The sequence below is a fragment of the Poecilia formosa genome, unplaced genomic scaffold (assembly GCF_000485575.1).
Source record: "Poecilia formosa unplaced genomic scaffold, Poecilia_formosa-5.1.2 Scaffold68, whole genome shotgun sequence".
NCBI lineage: Eukaryota > Metazoa > Chordata > Actinopteri > Cyprinodontiformes > Poeciliidae > Poecilia > Poecilia formosa.
In genome coordinates, this window is record NW_006800007.1 from 106,462 (window position 1) to 131,735 (window position 25,274).

At 36.2% G+C, this 25,274-nt stretch overlaps 1 protein-coding gene across 5 annotated transcripts; it reads right to left on the reverse strand.

The window, feature by feature from the left end:
• Window positions 1-446: 446 nt before the first annotated feature.
• pde6a (phosphodiesterase 6A, cGMP-specific, rod, alpha) lies at window positions 447-24,671 on the reverse strand. Of its 5 annotated transcripts, none has more exons than XM_016672986.1 (25): window positions 24,573-24,644; window positions 23,395-23,419; window positions 22,890-23,226; window positions 22,136-22,277; window positions 20,066-20,218; window positions 19,724-19,813; window positions 19,361-19,501; window positions 18,162-18,236; window positions 17,089-17,153; window positions 16,563-16,629; window positions 15,329-15,376; window positions 14,346-14,495; window positions 12,693-12,836; window positions 11,992-12,057; window positions 10,758-10,904; window positions 10,066-10,173; window positions 9,456-9,565; window positions 8,252-8,339; window positions 7,859-7,959; window positions 5,737-5,844; window positions 5,594-5,657; window positions 4,067-4,141; window positions 1,482-1,565; window positions 1,233-1,401; window positions 447-1,083 (listed from the first exon to the last, which is right to left on the reverse strand). In XM_016672986.1, exons 3-25 carry the CDS (start codon window positions 23,216-23,218, stop codon window positions 1,043-1,045), a joined length of 2,565 nt encoding a protein of 854 aa, XP_016528472.1. In that variant the 5' UTR covers window positions 23,219-23,226; window positions 23,395-23,419; window positions 24,573-24,644; the 3' UTR covers window positions 447-1,042. The 5 variants fall into 5 exon arrangements, with proteins under 5 accessions (XP_016528472.1, XP_016528473.1, XP_016528474.1 ...); XM_016672987.1 differs by having other exon boundaries at window positions 22,890-23,223; window positions 24,573-24,640; XM_016672988.1 differs by lacking the exon at window positions 23,395-23,419 and having other exon boundaries at window positions 22,890-23,223; window positions 24,573-24,671.
• Between the last annotated feature and the right edge of the window lie 603 nt (window positions 24,672-25,274).

The window sequence follows — 25,274 nt, forward strand, 5'->3', positions numbered from 1 at the left end:
GTAATCAGTTATATTACAGCTCATGTGCTACATGTTTGAGTGAATATGTGTGTAAACAGGTTAATATGACATGTGGATAACAACAACAGCTCTACGTTACAGCACATATACTTAACATTTAGGTGTAGCAGATGAATGTTTGTACATCATTTCTTCACATAAAAAAACATGCACTGGACCTATTTACTTTTTCATTTTTAATTATTTTAATTTATTTGCATGGTCTGTCCTTCCTATATGCTGATGGAAAACATATTCTTTATATGCACTTAATGGACAATAAAGCAGATTATTTCTGACAAAAAGTATTTTGTTCAGAAAAACTACGGTTATATCCTATTTTACTAAGTGATGAACAAAAAAGTCTTGCATCACTATAAAACATTCAGCTCCTAAATGCTTATTTTTTCCTCATATGATGAATTGTTTATATAATCATTAAAGATTCTCCAGTCAATAGAATCAGAGAAGAGAATTTAATGTACATAGCACAGAAACATTACAAATGCCCTTCATACAAGCCATTACTTTTTATCTGCAAAAACATAAAATACTTATTTTACAGCATGCAGATGTGTCAATGTATCAAGATGTGTCAGTAATACAAAATAATTGACATTCAAGTTCAACTATGGTAGCCTTATTGTTTTTAAAGCATCTTGAGCAAAATAAATAAATAAATAAACATCTAATAACCTGCACTGTTTTGGTTAATGTCACACATATCTATAATCAATTCATAGAGGCCAGCAAGGTAATGCTGCATCAAAAAATTGGAGTATAGAAAATACTCCCTTCATCATCAATGTTCTCTGTTTTATGTATGATTTTCAGAAAAAAGCAAAATTCTGGCAAGAGGGAAAAAAGCAGTGCAGAGAAAGAGCAGAAGAGAAAAAGTAAAAAGTTGATTTAAGATGTAAGTAAGTTAGAAAGCTAAAATGACTTTTCAGGAAGATAACTTGGTTTTCAGAGTGAGTTTAGAAAGACCTCAAGCTATACACTACAAACATACAGTGAGTGAGCTGGGGTGACAGCAGACTTCCTAGCTTAGAATACAAGTCTTTGACTGGGATGCACTTGCTGCTGGAAAAAGGAAGGAAGAAAGAATAAAGAGAGAAGACAGATGAGAAGTTACTTTCATGATCCCAGCCCTTTGAAACAGTTTGCATCCTGAACTTTTTCTTAAACATGCTACACCTGGCATTTTGGTCCCATTTGGGGTTCTCTCCCACCTTGCTTAGCTGCTGCAGCGCTCTGAGCTGCCTCCTCTTTGGCCTGCTTAGCGGCCTCGATGGCTGCCAGTTTGGCCTCGTGCTGCTCCTTGAGGGCGTTCCACTCCTTCCTGTTGTTCATGAGACGGTCCAGCATGGGGGTGATCTCCACGTGGAAACGGCTGAACTCCTGGGTAAGGTAGGAAGGAATCAAAAACACTCAAGGAACATCAAACTCTCTGTTTGAACTTCTAAGGTACGAGGATTGACCTTGTATACAAATGCACAAACAAAGTCGATGAAACCACACTGCAGCTTTGGAAGGTCGTCCGCTTTATTTCGGTCCATCATAGGCTGAAGGAGAGAAAGAAGGTAACACATCAATGAACCAAAGACTAAACTCTTGTCATTCAGTGATGTTCAATAAATAAAGTAAAATATTTTCATGCAGTTTCTGGCTTTAGTACATAGTTATGAAATAACTAGCTAACTAATGTTTTTTCTATACATTAGCACATCTGATTCTTATTTGGTTGTGAGATATATTTTATATAACATTACCAGAAAAGCCTTCATCTTTTTAGTTTGCCGGATTTAAATGAGGCATGGTTTGAGAGGTACTTTGTATTTAAAGATGAGCTTCAACAGTCTATTTTGGGGTTTTTTCTACACAGTAATCATTTTACCTTTTCTTAGTTTTGAAGCTGCAGCTCTCTTATCTATAGCAGACAGAGGATGAGGGTCTTGCATTTTGACAGGGCAAAACTGAAATTTTGTGACCAAGGCTAAAAAATGTTCAAAATATTTCACCTGATAGACAATTTGTGCTTCAGAAGTTTGGAGTGGAAGGTTTATAACTGCAGGACTTTTACACTAAATGTCTGGATTTAATGTTGGGCATGGATGAATCATCTTTGGCATAATTAGCTGTCTGTTGCAAACTTCAACCCATTCAAAGGAAAGTTTATCTAAAACAGCCTGTTCAGAGCTACAGTGGGGAACGCATCTCCAGAGATCAACGGATGAGAAATGGTTTGCACCTTGAACAGATGTAAATTTTATTAACTGCAACATTTGAAATGTGATCCAGAAACTGCCTCTAACATTAACTTTTAATACCACCACTCACAACCTATTACTTCCTATTTGAAGGTCCTTTTCACTGTCAATAACATATTATTTCTATGTTTCTATCTCCAGAGTTAATGGCAACTCTCCTTAGAATGTAAACTATTTAATAATATGCTTAAGTGAAGCCAATAGAGGGTGACAGAAAAGGAGATTGGTTGGTAAATAAGAGGTGGTTCTAGTAGAACAATGGGAATGGATAGATTGTCTTTGCTAATATCCTTTCTGTAAATTTGTTAATCTGCAAGGATGGTTAAAATATATTGGTCCGTCACAGCTTAAACCAGAGAGAAAGAAATAGCTGAAAAAATAAGCTGTTTTATCATGTAGCCTTTTAGTATTTACAATGTTTATTCAAATGTAGATCTAGCAGACCACTTATCTTCCCTCAAATAAGAAAAAAAAAAAAAAACATGTACCTGAGCAGCACATACAAGTTTGAATTTCTGTGACAAGCTCAACCTGAACACAATTGTAAAAGTTACCACCCACACATTTAAAAAAAAAAAAGAAAAGAAAAACAGCTTGAGTGCCCCAGCCTCTGCAAAGTCCCGTCAGGCAGCGGTGAGTCACAGAATCCTCTGCTGGAAAAGTGCAAACTGTACCAAAATGAAAAGTTTTCCCTCCTGATGGATGCTATTAAATTTGGAGGTAAAAACATGTAGGATGGAGCTTCTCACGCTCGGAGCGTCTCAAGGACACGAGGGAACAAAACCGAGGAAGCTGAGGGGAGCCAGGGAAGGTACGGTCGGCTGGGTCAAGGCCACGGTGACCGATCTTTCTGAATCAGTGCTCCACATAATGGCTTCTCTCTGCTCAACACTGCCACCACAGGGAATTTAATCTGTCTGTTCATTTGGTCTGTGTTGCTGTCGCTTGTTCTCTGTTCTCATCGTGTCCTTCTCTTTCTCTCTGTCTTCAGATGGGGAGCTAAAAGAAGGCCTTATCCTGCTTTATACCCAAGAGCCCTTCCAGTCATTCTACTCCTCTCATTAAAAAGTATTAAAAAAAAGAGAAACAAGTCAGTTGGAAAAACTAATTATAAAAAAAATAACAGAAATCTTTCATAGTTTGAGATTTTCAGGTCTAAATACAACAAAAAAAGTACTTAAGTGCAAAGTCTCCTTACCGCCTTGTTTCTTAAATTTGTTATTAAGTAGTCACATTGGATTAGATTTTTGTATGAAAATATTCTTTCAGTATTGTAAGACTTTGATCACTTCTTTACCAGGAAGCTCAAAAATATGACTGGGCTGTAAATGTGTGTCCGTAGTTTATTGCTTTCCTTGTATGTGGTTTGTGACATGCAGTTCTAACTGTGGTGTTACAAGAATGACCTTTAAGCTTGGTATGAACTGTTTTTTCTCAGCAGAAGAGAAAAACAGTCTTCACAGACTTAGAGTCTTGCACATAAATTATTTTAAAGGTCATGTATAACATCATCTATTGATATATCCAACTAAAGTCACTGTTGCTTGGCTAAAAAAACCTTGGTTGTAGTTTTGTGATAGCAGAAAAGCCATTAAGATTCAGGATCTTTAGCAGGATGAATCATCCTGACAGCAACAGGTCTAATGAGTCAACGTGTAAATGCTGAGGAAATTTCAGAAAATTTGACATAAAGGTAACATAGATCAACCATCCCATATCACAGCATATGCAGAAATATTGTGTTGTACAGAAGCATAAGTTAATCCAGCTTGGGTTATTTTTTGTTGAACTCTTACAATAGGTTGCTGTTCCAAGACGGTCCTCTCCAAATCTCCCTGCTCCCAGAACTCTGCAGCCACAGACAGCGCCACCTAGAGGAAGAGTTGAGATGTGCGTTCAGTCACCTTGCCAATATTTTGGTTTCCAATGCAAGCACAAAGGAAGGATATAAGTTTTAAAGCATAAAAAATACTCTTGTTTGAGAAAGTGGAGCTTAACAATCTCAATTTCCTTTGATTTATGTTTGAATTTTAGGGGCTCTTGTACTCAGCAAAGATATAAAACTGGAAATGGACCAGCATTTATACAATGCTGATATAATAGATCTTTCCCCTCCATGTTGTTCAAATCATTCTTTAAAGCTTTTACAATGGCCCACAATGAGAAGGGTATTTGCAGATCACGAGGCAGCTTTCTGGCTTTGTGTCTTTGATGAAATGAAAGCCCATATTATCTGCCCTCGCAAACCAAAAAACTCTGCAGAGCAAGATCTGTTGAATAATATGTAAATTCTGTATTCAGCACAGCACACCCATTTTGAAAGAGTTAGTCATCAAGCCGTTTCTGAAGGAACAATTGCTCCAAGGCTTGTACAGAGACACTGCACTTTTTATCCAGAACCGGATGAAAAGCACAAAATATCACCCAATACAACGGCAGCAGCAACGTTTCTTGCATAGAGCACAGCAGCTCAGGCTCCAAGTAATGTTATGAACAAGACTGTCTACCATCTGTATATGAATTTTTTTGTTGTTGTTTTTGAGCAACATTTGGCAAAGATATAGTTATCCTAGAGTATATAACCATCTGATTAGCAGCAGCAATTATAAGAGATCTCTCTCATTATTGCAGCATTTATGAAACAGAAACAATTTTGGAAATCCTAAATGAGTTAAAGCAGGAAATGTTTAGTCTGATTCAATGTCAAACAGTGATGAAAAATATTACTTGTTATGCAGTGTGTGTAAGCATCTATTTTTAACTGTAATTTATCGATCTCTGTGCTTTATAAGACCACCTAATTTCCTTTTAGATGCAGCATTGATGATGCATTTGCCATAAAACTTCAGTCTGTGTTTACACTGAATAATATGAAGCAGGTGTTACTGAAAATGAACACATTTTGTGAGGCTGTTACAGCCAAATAAAGGTAAAAAATGACCATCAAGCACTGCCTGTCGAGTGGCCAGATAGGCTTGCTGTTCATGTTGATATGCGATAGTTGCTGGCTTGAAGGCAATGTGCACATTACATATTTCACTAAAATAAGATGCTGAGACTGGCAGGCGGTGATGAGGAGAATGAAAAGCAGCAGGTTGCTTTTTGATGCATGAGGCCATCAGGAACCACCGCCGAACGCTGCTGAGAAAAATGGTAGCGCTGACAAAATACCATTCGTTCCCTACTCTATCTTAGGCTCTTGCAGAGTTTGTGCCTGAGTGTGTGTTTTATTACCATTAAAAGATAGTTGTGAGCTACACTGGAGAGCTACTTTATACCTACAATCCTAAAATTGCCTGTAAGAAGATCATCCATGGATCTACCTTGCTCTGGATCTCCCAAGGTTTGGCAATTGCAGAAAGATCACAGGCAGTCATCATCATGGCCCTGCAAACATAACACAGGACTGAGACCTAACTGTCTTTGTTTCCCTGTGGAACATTAATTTTAGCACATTTCTGCTTACATGACAATCTCTTTGCGCGTAGTCTCAAGCATCATGTATTTGGTCCAGTCGTTCCAGTTCTCGTAGGTTTTTGACTGGTCAACGATCTTCTGGAACATCGTTCTCTTTCTGCAGAGGAGCACAACAGACAGATTTCATTTCTGACAGCTGAGATGAGAGAATACCTGGAAACTTCCTCAGAATAAAGAGTCCTCATTTAATTTAAACACAAACTTGGCATAGCTATTTTAAGGCAGATTCACTTAAATATTTAAAGAATTTTATAAAAATGAAATGTGAATTTTTTTAAAAATGTGATAATCAGAGATATGACTGAATGTATTTTGAAAAAAAGCACAGATATTGCCTTTTAAAATAAAGCTAAGGCACTGTTTCTGGTCTGGGAGCCAGGTCATGCTTCAACCATACATCCAATCTTTTGGCATTGATATTTACATCTGTCTTCTCCATTCTGCACATTTTATCTAATATTTATCTTTTATCATTTAGTTTCTACTTTTACTTAGAAATTGGGGAGTACTCACAACTTTTACGAATTTATAACTTAGAAAGTCCAGAGGGTATTATCTAGCAACCCAAAACAGGGATCAGAACAAACTTAGAATCCAGAAAAAAAAAACTACATCAGAACAGAAGAATCTATTTTATATACTTTAGATCAACATTATTAGATTATTTTTCTTCTTTTGCTCTTTCCTTTTGGTTTATTATATTGTTTTTGTATTTCCTTTTAATTCATGTTAAGTACTTTGAACTGCCTTGTTGCTGAAAATGTGTTATATAAATAAAATTACCTTACCTTACTTCCATCCCACTACTCATCCTTAATACTTTTTAATGCATATTTTTCATACCATGTATCCTCCTAATTCATCTTTACAACCTCTTTCCAGCCTCCTCATCCTACTGATCCCTCTTCGTGATGCTTTTTTCAATGTATTTATCTTCTCAGCCCTGTTTATAACTCCCTCTCACCCCTTTGTCCTTCTCATCTATTTTAATGACCAATTTTTAAATCATTTATTCTCACCAATGCTCTTCATATTTCCTTTTCATCCCATTAATCCTCTTATACTGATTACCCTTATCTGTTTATGCAAAGCCTTCATCTTCATCACCTCTCTCATTCATTTTTTTGCTACCTCCTTCATCTCAATATTTTTTCCTAAACATCTTCATGACTTCTTCTGATGACAATCCCTACTAAAAAACTTTTTCACATGCATTCATCCAAGTTTGTTTAGTTTCTGTCTGCTTACTAATTCTCAACAAATGTACCATAAAACCTAAACCTAAACTCAGTTTCACTTAGGTGATATTAAATTGAAATATTAGATTGATCCATTTCTTTGCCCTCCCTTAATATTCTATGATTATCAATTTAATCAGACCATTCCAATTGTCTTGTTAGCTTTTTCTAAGGTTTTATCAAAGGGTTCCAAGGTAGTTGTATTAGCTGCTGCAATACAAATAATATCCTGCTCTAAAATCATGAGACTTTCCATATGAAGCTTAAATAACTGATCCATGCATATGCCTAATTTCTCTGCATTAATTCCGATTACTGCAATTGACCCATATTATTGGGCTGTGGTCTGTGCTAGTAAATGCAACTTAGAAATTATGGTAACACTTTATTTGAAGGGGGTTGAATAAGACTGTCATGACACTGTCATAAACATGACATAACACCTGTCATGAACATCAATAAGCCTTCATGAATATTTATGACTGTTGTCATAAAGCGTCATTCAGTAAATTATGACACTTTCACAACTTGACATTAACCAAGAAATCATTACTGTTTAAACTTTACCTTTAATAACATAAAGTTACCTGATTTTTAAAGTGCAATCAGTAATACTTTTATAACAAATTTATATCAGTAATGATTTCTTGGTTAATGTCAAGTTGTCATAACAAAGACATTTTGAATAATGTCAACTTTGTATTAAAAGTGTCATAATTTACCGAATGACTTTTTATGACAAGAGTCATAAATATTCATGAAGGCTTATTCATGTTCATGACATGTGTTATGTCATGTTTATGACAGTTTTATGTCAGTCTTATTCACCCCCCTTCAAATAAAGTGTTACCAAAATTATATTTTTGTACTGACTTGAAATAAAGAGCAAGGTCTGTGGCAATAATTGCGATGTCCATGAGGTGGATGACGATGTCATGCTGGCGGCGGTTCAGATTCTGATAAATGTTTAAAGCCTGGAACACAAGAGAAAACGTTGATGGTACCAACATGTCACTCAGGCGAGGAGAAGGAGAATATGTTGAGTGGTTGGGGTATAAGAAGCCTGGTTGAGGATATTACATGAGTTTATTTTTCAGGAACAAAATGAGAAGTTGTAAATCAACCATTCCTTTTGTGGGAAGCAAAAAATGAAAGCAAAAAAAAAGATGCATAATAATCGTTTGGGTTAAATTTCTTACTTTTACCTTCAAAACTGCATTACTTACAGGTGACCTATCAGGTGTGCAAGATAACGGGCCAACGTACCTCATCTCTCAACAAAGTCTTGCCAAACTCCAGATGGTGTCTCTCCAGGATGGAGGAGCCGTGAAGTTTGGCCAGAGGATTACCCGACCTGGAGACACGCACACAAACAGCATGAAGGGAGGTTATACTGTGATAAATCATGCATGTTAAAGCTCAGGGAGGGCCTGGCCTCATGTGTTCACAGCTAATGGTAATACTCATTAGCTCATCCATCAGCAGGTGGAGCGCAGCAGCTGGAGGCGTATCTAGTCAATAACAGATAACCGATGTCCTCTGTGTGTCATTACCTTTACCTAAAGAACCAAGATCAGGTCATCCTAATGAAGGACAGAAGGAGTGACAGCTGTATGTCTGACTCAATCAAACTGGCTCACAGGAACTCAACAATCTGATGTCAACAAAGTTTTATTGGATGTAGTGTTTGCTCATGAAGAATGTGGGTCATTACAGCAACAACAAAAAATCAAAACTATTTATTATACTCCATTCTTGGTATTTAATGAAACAATTTTTTATTAAAATTTATTTCGCACAAGCCTGGGTTGTGAGTTGAAAACACTCCTTTCAATTTTTCATTCAGTCCTGGTTTCATTTGAACCAATTGTTTTCTGTTACATAATGACTGAACAGCATCCAACTCAATTAATGACAAAGAAAAAAAAAGAATTGAGTGCAAAGGTTTGAATTTATAATGGAGTTTCTCTCATCCTCACAGGGTGAAAATTATGTGCTCCAATACATATTTTCAATAACTCACAGTCTGAGTAAAGATAAGGTTTGATTGTTAAATCAAAAGTACCTGTTGGAAATAACAACTTTTAAGCATGTATTGAGCATCTCGGGCTTCCTGGACAATCCATAAATTTTCCACATGTTGAAATCATATGTTTGCAGTCACCAGCTTAATCTGCTCAAAAATATTTTAAGTATTTATTTTAGATCATTGTCTTCTTGGAACACCAAAGTGTATCCATGTCTCACCCACCACCTAATTATTGATTTTACATTATTATTTTTTTTAAATAGTTATTTACTCCCTTTTTTCCTTTTACTTTCACTTTATTTAAACATTTGACTGGCATTGCACATGATGAAAGTCAAAGTAAATGTTCTGATGGCAGTCCTCTTTTAGCTTATGAAACTAGTTGCAGATTAATCCCATCATGCTTCTGTGCCGTTTCCCCCTCAGTCCTGCAGCTCTTACTTCATCTGGTACAGGTTGTTGGTTCCTCTGTGGTCGATATCGTGACAGAATCCAGCAGTCACCATTGCCATGCACTCCAGGTCTGTGTAGTAACGCTTCAGATCACCTGTCTGAGAGCACAAACAACCCAACAGTCAGACAGAAATAGAAATGCGGGGTTAAAACAGGGTCAGCAATACAAAGAACTACACATGATTCAGTCTCACGAACAAATAAGAGTTTTCCTTACAGGTCCAGATTGTTGGAACAATGACAATAAATAATTGTCTATTCAGACAAGACTTCTCATTTGAAGACATAGTCCATTACCTTTGTCGTTTTCTCTTTTCTTAGTCTTCCAAATGCACATAAAAACTATCCCATTCATGCTCTTATTTACCACACATTACAGGGAATCACAGAGGGGGAAAGACTGAGAAAGAGCAGGGAAGAGAAGAAATGATCTTTATCACCTTAAATCAGGGACAAAATGAAGGGCAGACTAAATGAAAGAGTGGGTGTAAAGCCTGAGAGGAGGAAGGGGAGCATGAGGTGAGGAACTGATGAGCACTCAGGGAAGGAAGGAAGAAGGAAGGAGGTGGAGGAATGAGTCAGATTAGCTGTGTGAGACCATCAGCAAAGTGAACATGGTCTGTCCAACGTTGAATCCGTGTCTCCAGTTGTGATAGGTGATCTTCCTGTAGCCTTTACTGAGAGAGTACATAAATCTCACCAAAGCCTGTGCAATAAAAAGAAAGTTAAAATAAGGTAAGGCTCATATTCTAAAACACTGATGTATGATGCATAAAGCTTGCATTGTTGCTAGAATTACTTATGTATTATCATAGCTCTTATGAAGCCTGCACAGCTGGGAAAATATTAGCATTTTTTAAATTCATTTTTAAATTACGCACATTGATGCTGATATTATCATAAAGTTTGTTTGGTAACGTCTTTGTACTTTCAAGTAATTCTTAAAAATAAATTTAAGATTTGCTTGCAACACACTTAGGAAAATACGTTGAAAGTAAGGGCTGAACCTCCATTCAGCCCTTTTGTAGAGATTCTAGTTTTGGCCCTGTGAGCCTTGGGATTATCCAGTTGGGTAAAATTAGCAAAAAAAAAAAATAGTGCTAGAACATGTCTAACGCTACAGCTGCAACTTTCAGAACACAAACTGTTGTTTTTAAAGAAAATGTCAGTGTGTTGCAGAGTCCTGTTGCCTTTCTGATGTTAAAAATTCTGTGCCAAGAAAGAATTTCCTCCATCTTAGCACTAAAAATAATTAAGACATGCAGCAGTAACAGTGAAGAGAACACTGACCTCTCTGGGAATGTGAAACTTGTCCACCACTTTCAGCTCATAGTACATCTTAATGCCACATTTCACCAGATCCAGCTCACTGTGATCAAAGTCACAGAAGTGAAACTCAAAGATCTCAGCTTTCTTAGAGTTTGGCAGAACTTCAGACTGTGGAATAAAACATAAATATGAACATTTTACATCTGAAGATTTTTTTAATGTTTAATCTACAAACCTCTGTATCATATATTTTGATATTATGTGACAGACTAGCACATGTAAGACATTTTTGAAGAGACAGAACAAAGATTTGTGTTTTTCCAATCTAAAAAAGAACTGAAAACAAACAATGAGCATTTGTAGTAAGTCTCTCCACTTTCCTTATCCAGGAGAGCATAAATCAGGGGAAAGCAAACAAATGCATGTTAACTCTAAAAGTTGCATAAGTCCATTGACAGTACAGTTATTCGTAGTGCACTCCATGAATCTGGCTTTCAGGAACTGAAAAGGAAAGCCACTGTTAAAAGAAAAAGCTACAGTTTGCTACAAGCCATGTAGGGGAAACAGGAAGCATGTGGAGGAAGGCAATAAACACACAAATGCTACAGTGAAATATAGTGGTGGCAGTAAGATGCTGTAGGGAGCGCTTTTCTTCAAGATGGTCAGGGAATGGATCAGAAGATGGATGGTGCTGAATACAGGGCAGGCCTGAAAGAAAACTTAGATCTGGGGTGAAAATTTAGCAAAACCAGAGCAACAATGTTATATGTTACCCTAAAGCATATTCATGTCTTAGAATGGGCAAGTCAAAAACAATACCTAAATTCAACTGAGAATCGTAGGCTCAATTGAGTTGAAATGTAATGATTGCATATTCTTTTAATAAAATCTGATTGAGCTTGAGCCATATTGAAAGGAAGAATAGGAAAAATGTAGCTGTAGCGTTTACTCAGAGGAGGATGAAGTCAAAAACTCCAGTTTTCAGATTTTGTGTAGTAAAAGCTTAAAATAATGTGTCATATTCCATCCACAGTTATGTGCCATTTCCTGTTGGTCTGTCGCAGTAAAACACAAATTAGAAGGCTACGCAACACACATTGAAATTTCTGGATACAACACCAGAAAAGATGCAAAAGCCTTGTCACTCTGCAACTGAAATTACAAGTTAGACAGGAAGGTATGGATCCTTGCTATTCATACTACATATTGCATGTTGTTGGGTTTTTTTTCCTTTAATGACATGCTCAGTGCTTACCAGAATCTCCTGAAGTTCCTCCTCCTCACACTCATCTGGCTCTTTTCCCCATCTCGCTCTGGTGTCCTGCAGAAACATACATCATAAAAACTCACCTTGGATGAAACTGTACAGCATCAATCAGCTCACTCCTGATCTAAGGTCAAAATAGGTGATCTCCCTTAGCTTTTGTGCTCTTTCTACCCCCTGACAAATCACCTCATAGAAAATCTGACAGCTTATTTCATCTTATAGATGATGCTTACCTCCATTTTATATCACCTACATCAAAAAGCTGCTTCCAAACTGACTTGGTTGATTCTGTTTCAGTTTTTAGAGTTTTGAAATTCTTAGTGTCACAACAGTCTTGTGAAACTGATTTTTTTATGATTTCATAGCATTGCTTTAATACAATAATAGAAATAATTGAAATCACAATAGTGGTATTTTTAAATGCAAAAATCATCGATCTACAAAATCATTTATTTTGTGTTTAGCAAGAAATCACACCTTTTTTGTCCTAAAACTAATTTCTTTCTCATCCATCAGTTTCACAGTTGTTACTCTTAAGGGACACGAAGCATGGAAAAGTGTTGGATTCTAGTAGAATTTAAACATTTTTAATAAAATGGTCTATTTTAAATGTGCCCTCTGTTAACATCCCCCCTCTACTCGATTTGACAATGAACACCAGGCCTCTTTCCGTTAATTTATTTACTAACCAGTATGTTCTGGATTTCGTCCTTGCGACACTTGACATGGTACAGCACCATGTCCTGGAAGATGTCCTTCCTGTTCTCCAGCTTGTTCATCTTGTCGTATGTGTCAGTGTTCAGCACAGACCAGCCCAGGAACTGGGTCAGAGACTGGACACAAGTGTGACAGAGAGTTGGGTAGTAAGAAACAGCATGCACTTCTCACTTTCTACACATGATAGAATTGGTGTTCCAAAATTTTGGTGGAAAAATTTACATTTAGCAACATTTGTGCAACTGAAAGCCGCTGCTTAATTAATATACATTGTTCATTTACTTGTCATTTTGACCATTTTGTTGTTTATTGCTGTATTACAGGTCTTATAAACAGTCAAGTTAGAACTTGCCCTGTAAAAAATATTTTGGAAATATGTTTGAATTTTAATTTTCTAAGTCTGATGTACAGTAATAGAATTTGGAATGATTTCAACAAAACTGGGGAAGAAGAAGCAAATTCCTGTTGTTTCCAAAGAGGAACACTTGCTTTGTGGTTTGTTGCTCTAATAATGATAACAATAATGCATTTTATTTGAGTGTGTCTTTCTAAGATCCAAGGTTACCTTACAAAAATGAGCAAATAAATTATAAAATAATCAATAAGCCATTACTTAAAAAATCCAAGTCGATAAACAAGATTTGACAGCAGTTCAATCTAGGTTTGAGAAGCCAGTTTGAATTGAATTAAATTAACTAAATTCAAAACAGAATGCAGCTTGATAAACTAATGCAATGCTACTTGACACTCTATTTGCAAATCAGCCAATCACCAAGGTGCCAAGAGGACCATTAATTGTCTTTGAGTTTTATTGGCTGCACCCTCAAGAGAAGAGATAAGGACCACTGTAAATATTAATTTCTGTGCAAGTGCCATAATGTTTTCCACTGTGCATATGCATCCATGCTAGGGTATATTTAGTGTTTGAACAATTTAAATAGGTATTTGCATGTGTTTTTAGAGGAGATCTTCAGTATTTGTGCACTTCAGCTATTCTTGGGTAGTTGTGGTCCCTAACTTCCACGAATACTGGGGATTTAGAATGTTAAGTCAACCATAAGATCATCTTTCTGACTTCTGAAGCTTGTGTCCAAAGTGGGTTATCAACATGACATTTAACCCAAACTGAACAAAAATTCTTTAAGAGAAGGGCTGAGAAAGCAAAGAATGAAAATATTCCAACGTCCTAGTCAAAGTGCAGGCCCTAACCCTATTGAGTAGATTTCACAGCAAAACAATAAAATTAAACTAATGTTATGGAGGAGTGGAGCATCATTTCCTGATGGAATATGCAGAAAGTCTCTTTTTCCCTGCAACTACAGCTTCAGGATCTTCATTAAAGATAGAAATAAAGAGTTTCCTAAATTTGACTTCATCCATATAGTAAAATGTTCTTAGTCAGACAATAAGCTAAAGATGACTTAAGAATTAAAAGCTTCATTTCATGAGAAAAGACTGCTGAAGATCAAACTGCCATGACTTAAGTTTGTGAGTTACACAAACAGTAAACCGTCGGTGGAAAGCCCTCAGGCTCAGTGATAAATAATGCAGAGCGTCTGAATGGCCTGTAGTGTATTTATAAACCAGTGACTCAGTGCAGCCACACACACACGCAGAACCTTTACCTCCATCAGCGTTTCATCCATTTCATCAAAGGGTTTCCCATCCTTCCTGTTATAGAACGTGGCCACGCCCACTATCTCTTCTTTCTTGTTGACAATTGGCATGGACAGGACGTTCTTAATGGTCCAGCCAGACTCGTCCAGCGGCTCCGTCTGCAGATAAAGATACAGCCACACGCACAGACATAAAATAATGCACCTTATTTTAGAACACAGGCTACATCTGGATTCTTACCTAAGAGGAAACATTGTTTAAAGGGAGGCTTTGAATTTTTAATACGTAATATTATCACAGCCATATAAATCCTTCTTAAATAAAAAAAAATGAATATACTGTACAGCTAAGACATTTTCACAATAATATGGAAATGATTTTAATGTTTGTTATGTACACTTTTCATATACTTGCATATGTGCTGAAATTTTGAGCATATACTAGAAATGTGACACAATGAATTAATATTAAAAGGTATTCTTATTAATCAGACAGTACAATTCCCAAATACTGGAGAGACCTTCAGACATGAGAACACTGTACAGCTTCAACTCTATTTAAAATCTGTGGGTTATGCTTCAAAGAAGGAAACCGACCAGCTAACATTTCTGACAAGAAGATCAAACATTTATCCAGAATTAAGGCAGATATTTCTGTACAAAAACATGTGCTTTCTCAACTTGATAGCAGACATATGTTAGTACAAATGTATGCATATATTTAGCAATGTATGTATAAACTTGACAGTGTATATTTTACAAAATTCATAATAAATTCATATTGCCTGTTTTTAAATTGCGCTGATATTAACTGGGGTAAATTCAATGTACTCCGTAAAAGAAGTATTCAAATAAGTCCTTAAAAGTTCAAACTTCACAAGATGTTTGTGTTGATGACATGGGTATGTAAGGGTCTAAACTCCATTGTAGATTATAATTGAACATTAAGTGATTCAAACCTCAGGAACAAACATTGAAAAATGTTTTCTTACCTGGAAATTAAAAAACTCATCCTCAGCAGCATTCATGATGTTGCAAATCTGGACAAAAGCAACAAAAAAGGCAAGAGGAGAGGTTCAATGTATGTTCAAGTCTACAATCTAAAACAAATCTGCTAATATCTACTGTAAATGTGGCTGAAATAAAATAGACATTGAAAAAAATTGGTTGCTATGCTACGGAAGAGAAGACATCAGCATGTTCTCCCATGATAAATCCTCCAGCTTCACCTTTTCAGACAGAAACACGTTCATATATAATTTCTAGCAGCTGACAAAGTTTTATCGCTCCACTTCTAATTTATTCACATCCCAGTGTCAGAACAAAAACCATCAGTGTCACTTTGGCTTGTCGTTTTATCCCCAATTTATGAATATGAGGCTTTATAGAGACGTAAAGTTTTCACTTTTCACATAATAGCAACAGGACTGATAGCAAAGAGGGAAGATGATGGAGACTCGAAAAATGAAAAGCACCAAAGAAAATGAGAGGATGTAAGGAAGACAGATGGCGAGGGGAGAACAGACGAGTAAGTCAGGTTCAGCACTTTAGGAAAAGCTCTCAGTGATTAATTACAATGGCCACAGAAATTACAATTCTACATCAGAGCGGTACGATGCGTCACACTTTTCATTTCTACAGCGGTGTTTACACTGACAGCTGTGTAATAATGCCTAATGGTGTCCTGTTCATCAAACCTCCAGCAGCATCCACTGGAGCGGTTTCAGGTTCTCTTTAAACATCTTTTTAGAGGACACAATTTAACAAAGACTTCTGTTCAGCAGAAGTAAAATCTTAGTTAAATCAAATGATAATGAGGAATGTTTTGATAATTTGTAGCCATACATTCTTTTGTGAGACAATTCTAATTTCTTTATGAGGCACTTCTTTTACCAATTGTTTAGTTTTCAAAAATTAATTCTAGTTTACTTTCTTGGCAGTTGACACAAATGTACTCTACTAGAGTAGACAGTAAATATCTCCCTCTTTGGACAGAAATTGGATCAAAGCCTGGAAGCTTGTTAGTCAATAAAATATTAAAAATAAATTCTTTATCATTAATAACAAAATCAACAAAAAAATATGCTTTTCACTTTTTGAAATAGAGGTAAACAGGGATGTGTTTTTCTTATTATAAGTATGTTTTATCATGTTTGAAATAAATCTCAAATTAACCTTAAATAAGACTTGAAAGTCAAAACCTTAATAAGAGTCTGAGTCACTCACCAGCCCAGTTTCTGCAACATAAGTAGGTAAACCACTGACAAGAGCCCAGTGGTCATCTGGAGGATTCCTGGGGATGAAAAATATGAAAAATAAAAGATATTTAATAAAAATGTCACTATAGAGGAAAAAAAACAGTTTTAAACGTTATGGTTAGTTCACAGTGGTCATTTTTTATTGTAAGACCCGTAATATTGTCTGTTGTTTCTTCTAAATGCCTCAGAAATAATTGTGTCTATAGACAGGCCTCATGCCTGAACAAACAGCTTTCAGTATCTGGTTTTTGAAAAATTCGGATCAACAAGTTTAGTGTCCTTATTTAATTAAAAAAAAAAAACATGTCCCTTGATTAGGCATTTCAAATTTAAATAGAAATGACCTTATTTTATTTCAGTTTAGACCACATGCTGTCAGATAGGTGTAGGATCACAGCCTATATTGCATTTCTTTCATCTTTCCAAACTCTTCACTCTTTGCTCTTCGCTGACTATTTGCTGCATCTCAAACCTAAATCAGTGTCATGACTTACGGAATGACTTTAATGTCTTCTTTCCCATGGAGGATATAGTCGATCACTTTGTAGAAGATAATTTCCTGAGGAAGAAACAAAGAATTTCCCAAGACACTTTATTACATGTAGTGAGTGTGAACACATAGATCAAACCATTCACCTGCAAGAACTGCAAAGTTCTTTCAACGTATCACAGATACAACAGATACATCTCTCATTTCTTAATGTGTTAAACTTTCAAGCATTGTAAAATGTAGACAGAAGTCCCACTCTGATTGGCTGATCAATTTGCTAAGATGACTCCTCCCAGAAACTACTGGCAGCTGTTTTGTGAGGTTTACACATAGACGAACTGGACCAGGACATTGAATGGCTCCTTAGGCCTTATTAACTTGTTAGACTCAGTTAAAGTAAACATTTTTATTTTTATTGTCTCCCCATTTGGAATCTAAAGTGAGGGACATCTGTACTTTATAAAGCCAGAACCACAATCTCCCTTCTCCCCCCTCCCCCTCAGCCAACAGAGCTGCTGTTGTAGCTAAATTTGTAGTGATGCTAAATTCATTCTAATCTGAAAAATATATTGAAATCAGTGATGAAAGAGTGGTTTGTTTAATGTAAATTAGTATAGTTTAATAGATGATTAAATGTTACATACAGAACAAATTCAATATTTTCCAAATGTTCCTGGCATAAAAAAGCTGTATTAGTGATACTTAGCAAAAAATGAACAGGAACAGCAATACATATTCTATATATCACCCTTTAAGGTGCAGGATCAAGTCTGTTGCTGATATGTGCAATAATAACTGAATGATTAAGCAACAGTGTAAAGGTGAGCTCTACCAAGACTGATGCTGTAGAGTTAAGAGCCCTAGGAGATTTAGCAAAATCCAAACAGTTTTCAGGCCATGGATGCTTCACAGACCTCTGGAAAATCTGTCACCTTCTTTCTGAAACCTTAAAATGATAAAAGATGTAAAATATGGAACTGGCTCGGTAGATGTTGAAAGGTTTTCTCAAGAGAAGGTGTGGCATTCAGATTAAAAGGGAAAGGAAAAGTATTTGTAGTTGCTATCTTTCATACTTACCCTGCCATCGGGAGTTTTGGGTCCATCGTATGGTGGAACTTCTCCCATCAGTACCGGCCACAAGTCAAAGAACTCCTGTAGGTAGACACACAATGAAAAAAAGGGATTTAAACATGAGCAAAAACAGATGATCCTCTGGGTTAGTTCTTATTATTTGGATGCACTTAAATCTTTGTGTACACAAAACTGCATTGCTTTACAAGGATGCAAAAAAATAATTCTGTTTAAAGCACTTAAAGATGTTTCTGTTCTTATTTATTCTGGTTCAGTGATGAAGTTTCAGGACTGAACCATCTGTGCAGTCAGAAGTGTGTTTGTTCGCATTAAGCAGGTGTTTGGAATAAACTGGCAGCAGCTTGTAATAAGTGAGAGGCAGTGCAAACAAGTAACATAATGTATTGGTTATCAGAAATAAACAATGAAGTCCACTGAACATTTAAGCAGATTTAGAGTTGTAGATTGGATAGGAAAAAAAATCACCTCCCGAAAGTTAAAATAAATATAGGAATGGAACAGAAAGGATTAGTATTATATAAAAGCAACAACATGTTGGTATATCCCAGCATATCAATCCAAAGACACTGTATATTGCTTCACATAAGTAAGCTTTGATACATAAGTTCGAATGGCTTGACTTCTTTGTTCCAACTTTAATATAGTTAATGTAGCTGTCTTTACAACTGGGAAAACTTAACATTAATATTAAACAGTTTCCCTGCCAAACTAACAGAATTTGACCTTTGCTTAACTTTTTACAAACTGCTGTATTGAAAGCATTACATACTTATTGTGCTAAAAAAGTCCTGACTGGGCACGTTTGACATGCATGTGATGGGGAGGATTTTGCTTGGCCCATCTACTTTGCAAGCCTGAAATGTAACATTTTTGATCTAATAATCCTGGAGGATTAGAGAAAGGTTGAGAGAAAAAAAAGTTTATAAAACAGTTGATTGGGGACTTTTTGAAGATAAAAAGCTTGAATCTCCCTGAAAGTCCAGTTTATCCAGGGAAACTTGTCTTTTACCTACTATTTCTGACTAAATTTAGCCCCTTATTTTCTTATTTTGAAGGTTTTAATTAAAGAAAAGATATATATTTTTTTATATCTGATCACAAAGAATTTATACCACTGTAATTGGCACATATGACTTATAAACAACAGATTGGAAAGTTTTGAGTTTGTATTAGTGAAAACCTACCTTAGTCTTAGTCATGTCCAGCAGACCAACAGAGTAGCGGTCACAGTTCAGGAAAGCTCTCACTGTGTACAAGGCCTTGTGGAACTGCCTCTCTATGTCTGTCAGCTCCTCAAATACCTTGCTGGCTGACCACAGCAGTACCTGAATAATGAAACAAAAGAAGAGATGCATTTTTACCAGCTCATCTGCTGTTTTTCCATATACTGACTAATAATAATTTCAATATATATGACAAAAGTTTATCTCTATATGTGCGTATATGTGAAAAGATGGCAACTAGACTTTGTTTAGTTTTGTAGTCAGCTTGTTCAATCCATTATTTAAGCAGCTGAAACGTATCAAAATCTTCTTCATGATTCTTACCTGACCCCTCCTCGTCTCGCAGTTGTGCAAGTAGCTCAGGTGGTAAACTCTCAGCACCAGGTTAGCAAAGTTAAGATATTTGTTTAGAGTCTGGAAGAAATAAGAACAGGTGGAGCAGATCATGTTACAGTTTTATTTTGAGTTCAGTGTCACTGGTGTCCAGTCAACCACTAATGCCTGCACTCTTAACATTTTAAAAATAAAGATGGGAGAAAATGCTTTTGAAAAAATCAAAGAAAACCTTGAAAAGCACACATTTTCTAACTACATGACAGCAGTTCTCCTTTTTGCTTCAGAACATTTGTTTAACTGGCTATTTGTGCAGAGATGAAGACAGTTTACCTCCTCATCCTTGGCAGTGAAGCACGGTCCGTCCAATTTATTGACCGCCATCATGACCGCCACCATATCTTTACCATTCATAATGGGGATGGCGAGGACATTTTTGGTCTCATACTCAGTCAGTTCATCAACAAAATTACTGAAATGTGGACTCTAGGAGGAGACGCACACAAGAGATATTTTACTCCTTCAGTCTTAGGTCATTTAAGCTATAATGGTGGCAGCATAGTGTTGTGGAACATTATGCTGCCTCCTATAAATGCTACAAACTCAATTTACTCTGGGCTTCACTCCTCCTACGCTTCCTCCTCTATAGCTACAGTCACCAAATAGGATAATAAAAAGGTTATTTATGCATTCTAATCTGTAGAGCTAAAGTATTACGGACAAATAGAACCTTTTAGTCAATGTATAATGCTTTTAAAAAGCTGAGTGAAATGGCCAAAACAATTGGTGTTTGCATAGCTCTTTATGGAAGTATGTTTTGACAACTTAGTTACATTGAAAATCAATTTAAAACTAGATTTTTTTTACTGTAGAGTAGCCAGAGTGGTCTAGTGGAAAACAAAGAGATAAATTATTAGAAGGAAGTCTAGGATGATCTTGAATCAGCTTTGTAGAGGAAAGATTTTAACTTCTTCGAGTTTACCACAAAACACATTTCTGGCAGGCAGTTTTTCAGCTTTGCCCAGATGATTCACATTAAAACATTTTCTGAATTGAATTACATTTTGAGACTGTGTTGGTGGAAAATCAAAGATAGACAGAAGCTATGCAGCATCTTTTTAAATTTAAAGTCAAGAGTCACATTTCTTCACTTAATCTTTACAAGTTAACCTTTTTAAATTCTGTAAAAATATCACAAATTCAAGTTATTTCCACAGCAAAAGACAATGATGAGAACAAGAGCAGAGCAGCCCAGAGCAGTGTTATTGTGCTGAGTCGGGGAAAGTGGCTGAGGGCTTGTGTGGCCTATGGGAATAATCTGGGATCGCTCTAATTCTGGACAGATTAACTTGCTCCATGTTCAGGTTCTCTGTCTTACTTCCTCAAAGGCACAAACACACAGACAGTTATTGAGTAACCACACCTTAAATTATGAATTAAATCCATCCTGTAAATGATGGGATTGTTAAATTCAGTTGTACGAGGGAAAGACAAATGATGATGGGAAATTTAGGACAGCGCTTAGTCACTCACTGCATAATCCCCACCTACGGTGCAGCACAGGCCTCTGCTAGATTGGATTGGGATGGAAATAGCATGCAGAGACAGTGACATCCAGTCTGTTACTAAAAAGCCATCCTTCATGCATTAGCAACATAAAGCCAATCAATTAAATAGAAACATTAGCTGCTCCTTTGTTGCCACTGGGAAAATTGAGCCTTTGATCGTTACAGTTTTCTTTTATCTGCTGATGTGAGGCTGTTACTTCACGGTCTGGGGTTTCGACCAGAATGAGGTTTGTTCTGTCATGACTCACAAGGAAAGGCACAACAGGCAGGCCTGGCAGCATGAAGTGCCAGATGAAAAAAAAATCAAAAAGGCAACAATTATCCCTGGTCTGTTGTCTTCATACATCAGCAGCTGAGCTCTCTAAACTCATATGAAAGGACAAGATACAGAGAAGTGCTTGTAACGCATCAGTTAAGTTTTGCTTCATTATTACTAGTAAATGTCACAAAAACACTTTGGGCAGGTGTGGGTGTAGTGGGTGGATGTGATGAGGATCTGTGGGAGCATGATGGGTACATAAGAAACAAAAAAAGCTTTGTGGATATTTTAAATGTCAAAGGTATTCACAGTAATGAGATTGAGCTGGCTTTGGTTAAATGAAAGTTAAGTCGGCGGAACGGTGGGATCTTGGCGCCCTCTGGTGGTCAAACAGAAATAAATATTCAACATGAACATTACAATTAAACTGTTTTATCAATCATACCAAAGATATTGAAGCATTATTAGATTATTTTTTTATCATACTGTACCAGAGTTGTATAGTTTATATTTGACAAAGTATGGATTTGAAAGTGACCATCAGAAAATCAATGAACCAAAGTTAAATTGGCCTACCTGTGTCACGTCTGGAATGTTCACCATCTTCTTGCTCGTGGCCACATGACCCACTATGCCCATATCTAGCGGGTATACAATTTCACTTTCAGGTTGCACCAGGCATTCATCATATATTGCATTTTTATGGACGTTGAATAATCTAAAAGGCACAGAGAAAACATTAGGACATATGTAATAAATGACGCAGTTGAGGGATGATTCTATATGCCTTTTGTTGCATTTAATTTCCTAATATATTTTTTGCTTGCTTACTTTTCTGTAAATAAACACTACCTTGTTTATGAATGACGATGTACAAATTAACTTGCCTTACCTTCATAATAAGCAAGGGGAAACTTAGTGTCAGAAATTGATTAAATTCACTAAATTAAAGACAAGCAATTAAGGCCTTGCTTTAAATGTGGGCCCTGAAGCACTGCAATTGATTAAACCCTCCACATTAGCACTAGCATATGTGTTGCTGTGCTGAATGCAAGTTAAAAAATCTGAGTGCATCTGGACATACAATAATCTACAACCTTAAACTTAGGTGTGGAAAACTTAAAATAAAACTGATCAGGAAACTAAACTTTACTTAAAAAACCTTTTTTACTGAGTTTTATACTTTTGCTAAATATGGTTTGCAGGTTCTCAAGCTTCACAGATCCAGCTAGCATCTACATAGCTGCTACAAAATGGAGCAGAGTATACATACTAAAAAAGTGTTGTTCAAAAAGAGCCATTAATGGTCGTTAATAAAAGCTTCAATGACCTTGTGGCGAGCTCAGCCACGCCGTTCCTCTGCCGGTACAGGAAGAGGCTCATACGGTCCGCCCTCATCATGAAGCTGAGGTGCTTCATGAGCTTGAAGATCGAACGCTCAGTCTGCAAGTTGTCCTGTATGTCCCGTACCAGGTCAAAAAGAATCTCACTCTCATCCACCATGGTCAGATCATGGTAGGTTTTGATGTCCAACACAGGCTGCCGGTTGCTGTCTAGCAGATCTGAGATTATTTGGGGCTTCAGATTCATGTCATAGTACTGTTTTGCGAATGCTGGGTTGGCATCCAGGAACTGCTCTGCTGCAGCTGCATCCACCATGGCTGCTGCTGTGAAATACAACAGAAGAAGAAAAAAACATTTCAACACACGTATTTATGACTACATGTGTGCCTGCATGTATTGGCAAGAAGCTATAGAAGCTAAAAAAATAAAATAAATAACAATCTTTTATTGCAATAGCTAAATCCCAAATTAAATTTTGAAAAAAATCAGACCTTGAGATTAGCAGTTCATGGATTCCTGGGTTATAAAAGGAGAAGAGAAGTGGATTTCTCTTATTCTTCAAATTAGGAAATACAAGAAAACATGGTATTGATGTAGAGTAGAACTTTGTTGATCCTCATAAACCAGTCAATATGCACAACACAACTGCCACTCAGCTTATTTAACCCATGTCTGTAGTCAGACATTTAACTATTTCATCTTCCCACCACACATGAAGAATGGTAATGGAAGTAAAACACTCTCCAAAGCTCACTGTTAAGTTACAAAGAGTGGCCAAGCAGCCATAACAGTCATTAAAGACAATCTTTCTATCAACTGGCTGAGAAGGCATGGGAAGAAAAGTCTTGCCTGTATCACCAAAACACATAAACATATGTAATCTGCAAAATACAAAGAACTTTAACTGGAATAGTGTTTGGGTGGGATGGCATTAAGATGTAGCTTTTTGGTGACAAGCACTCCAGGTGAGTTTGACATAGAACAAAGGATAAACATGTTAAAGAAGAAATGTAATAAACATTAAATACATGATAAATAAGAAAGATTGCTCTAAGTACAATGGTCGTCCATTCCCTCTGTATGCTTTAACCTTGTAAAATATTACAGGAGGAGATTAAATACTGTTGGCAAAAAGGGGTTAGGGTTGTTCAACATATCAACAATAGAAGTTTCAGTAAGAGTAGCATATTTACAAAAAGAAGAATGATCAGAAAAATGTTAGTTTTTAATGTCAGTTGTCTTTGATTCAGCTATTTTCTATTTTAAGGTTTTTGTTCTTTGTTTATAAAGTATCTAATTTTATTTACTGGATAATTTGTTGTTAAGGTTGGACAATATTACCTGAAAATACAAAAAAATAGACAAGTTGGAAATAACCACCTAATTTTAAAGGGTGTAGTAATATAGCATGCAGTAAATACAATAAAAGTAGTTTTTTTAATATCTCTACTGGAGTGAATGAATAAATCTCACTACTTTAAAAGAAAACAGTTAATTCGCTTTGTACCAGCATCTACTCACTTTGGTGCAGTTATATCTTACTACTAATGTTACTTAAAATAAAAAAATAAAAAAATATTAAAGTTATGACGTCAATACCAGCATTGTTAATCATAAGTATACCTCATAAGTGTAAATGACAATAGCAAATTAAAGGAAATATTTGTACCTGTTAAGTCCTTGTATTGTCCCCCAGCAAAGTGTTTAATCCCTCTGTACCCCTTACCAACCCAGGTGTAGGTGTCTGAGAAGAGAAAAGGGATTACAAGGATGGCTTTAAATGGTCATGTGTGGACATAATCCTGCATCCAATTACAAGTATGCGGATTACAAAACCGACCAATGTTTAATAACAATATATAGGGAATTCGGCTGTCTTTCTCCAAAGAGATATGGGTATTGGACCTTATTAAAGAGACTTGAATTTGATAACTGCTGTAAAGTTTCTTGTTTAAATATGGAAAAATTACAAATCAAAAATGTTGTCAAATATAGATCAAGTTACTATGTTTTATATGCATGGCAGCAACGCTGTATTCTCAACTTTGGACTGTGCTATAACCACCAACCTCCACAGTTGTAATTCTGACTAAAAGCATTGTTCTTGTATTTTTTAATGCAAACTAAAATAATAATAATAATAATAATAATAATAATAATAATAACAAATAAATAAAAATAAAATAAAAACAGAAAGAGAAAAAAAAGAGACAGAATAAAGAGCGATAGAGAGAGGGTCGAACTGTTCTGAATTTTGGGGATTTCTCTTTTTGTTTTCTATGCAATGCAGAGTGCCACGAAATCCAAATCTAAAAAAGGAAGTCGGATGTCATGTAACTAAAAACACGTCAGGTTTCTAATACTTGACTTT

Coding starts and splice junctions, on each gene's coding strand:
- pde6a (XM_016672988.1), bottom strand. CDS start 23,218: ATGGTGGATGCAGCTGCAGCAGAGCAGTTCCTGGATGCCAACCCAGCA. Junction 7,960..8,251: donor AGACTTTGTTGAGAGATGAG/GTACGTTGGCCC, acceptor CTTGTGTTCCAG/GCTTTAAACATTTATCAGAA. Junction 1,084..1,232: donor CGCTGCAGCAGCTAAGCAAG/GTGGGAGAGAAC, acceptor TCCTTTTTCCAG/CAGCAAGTGCATCCCAGTCA.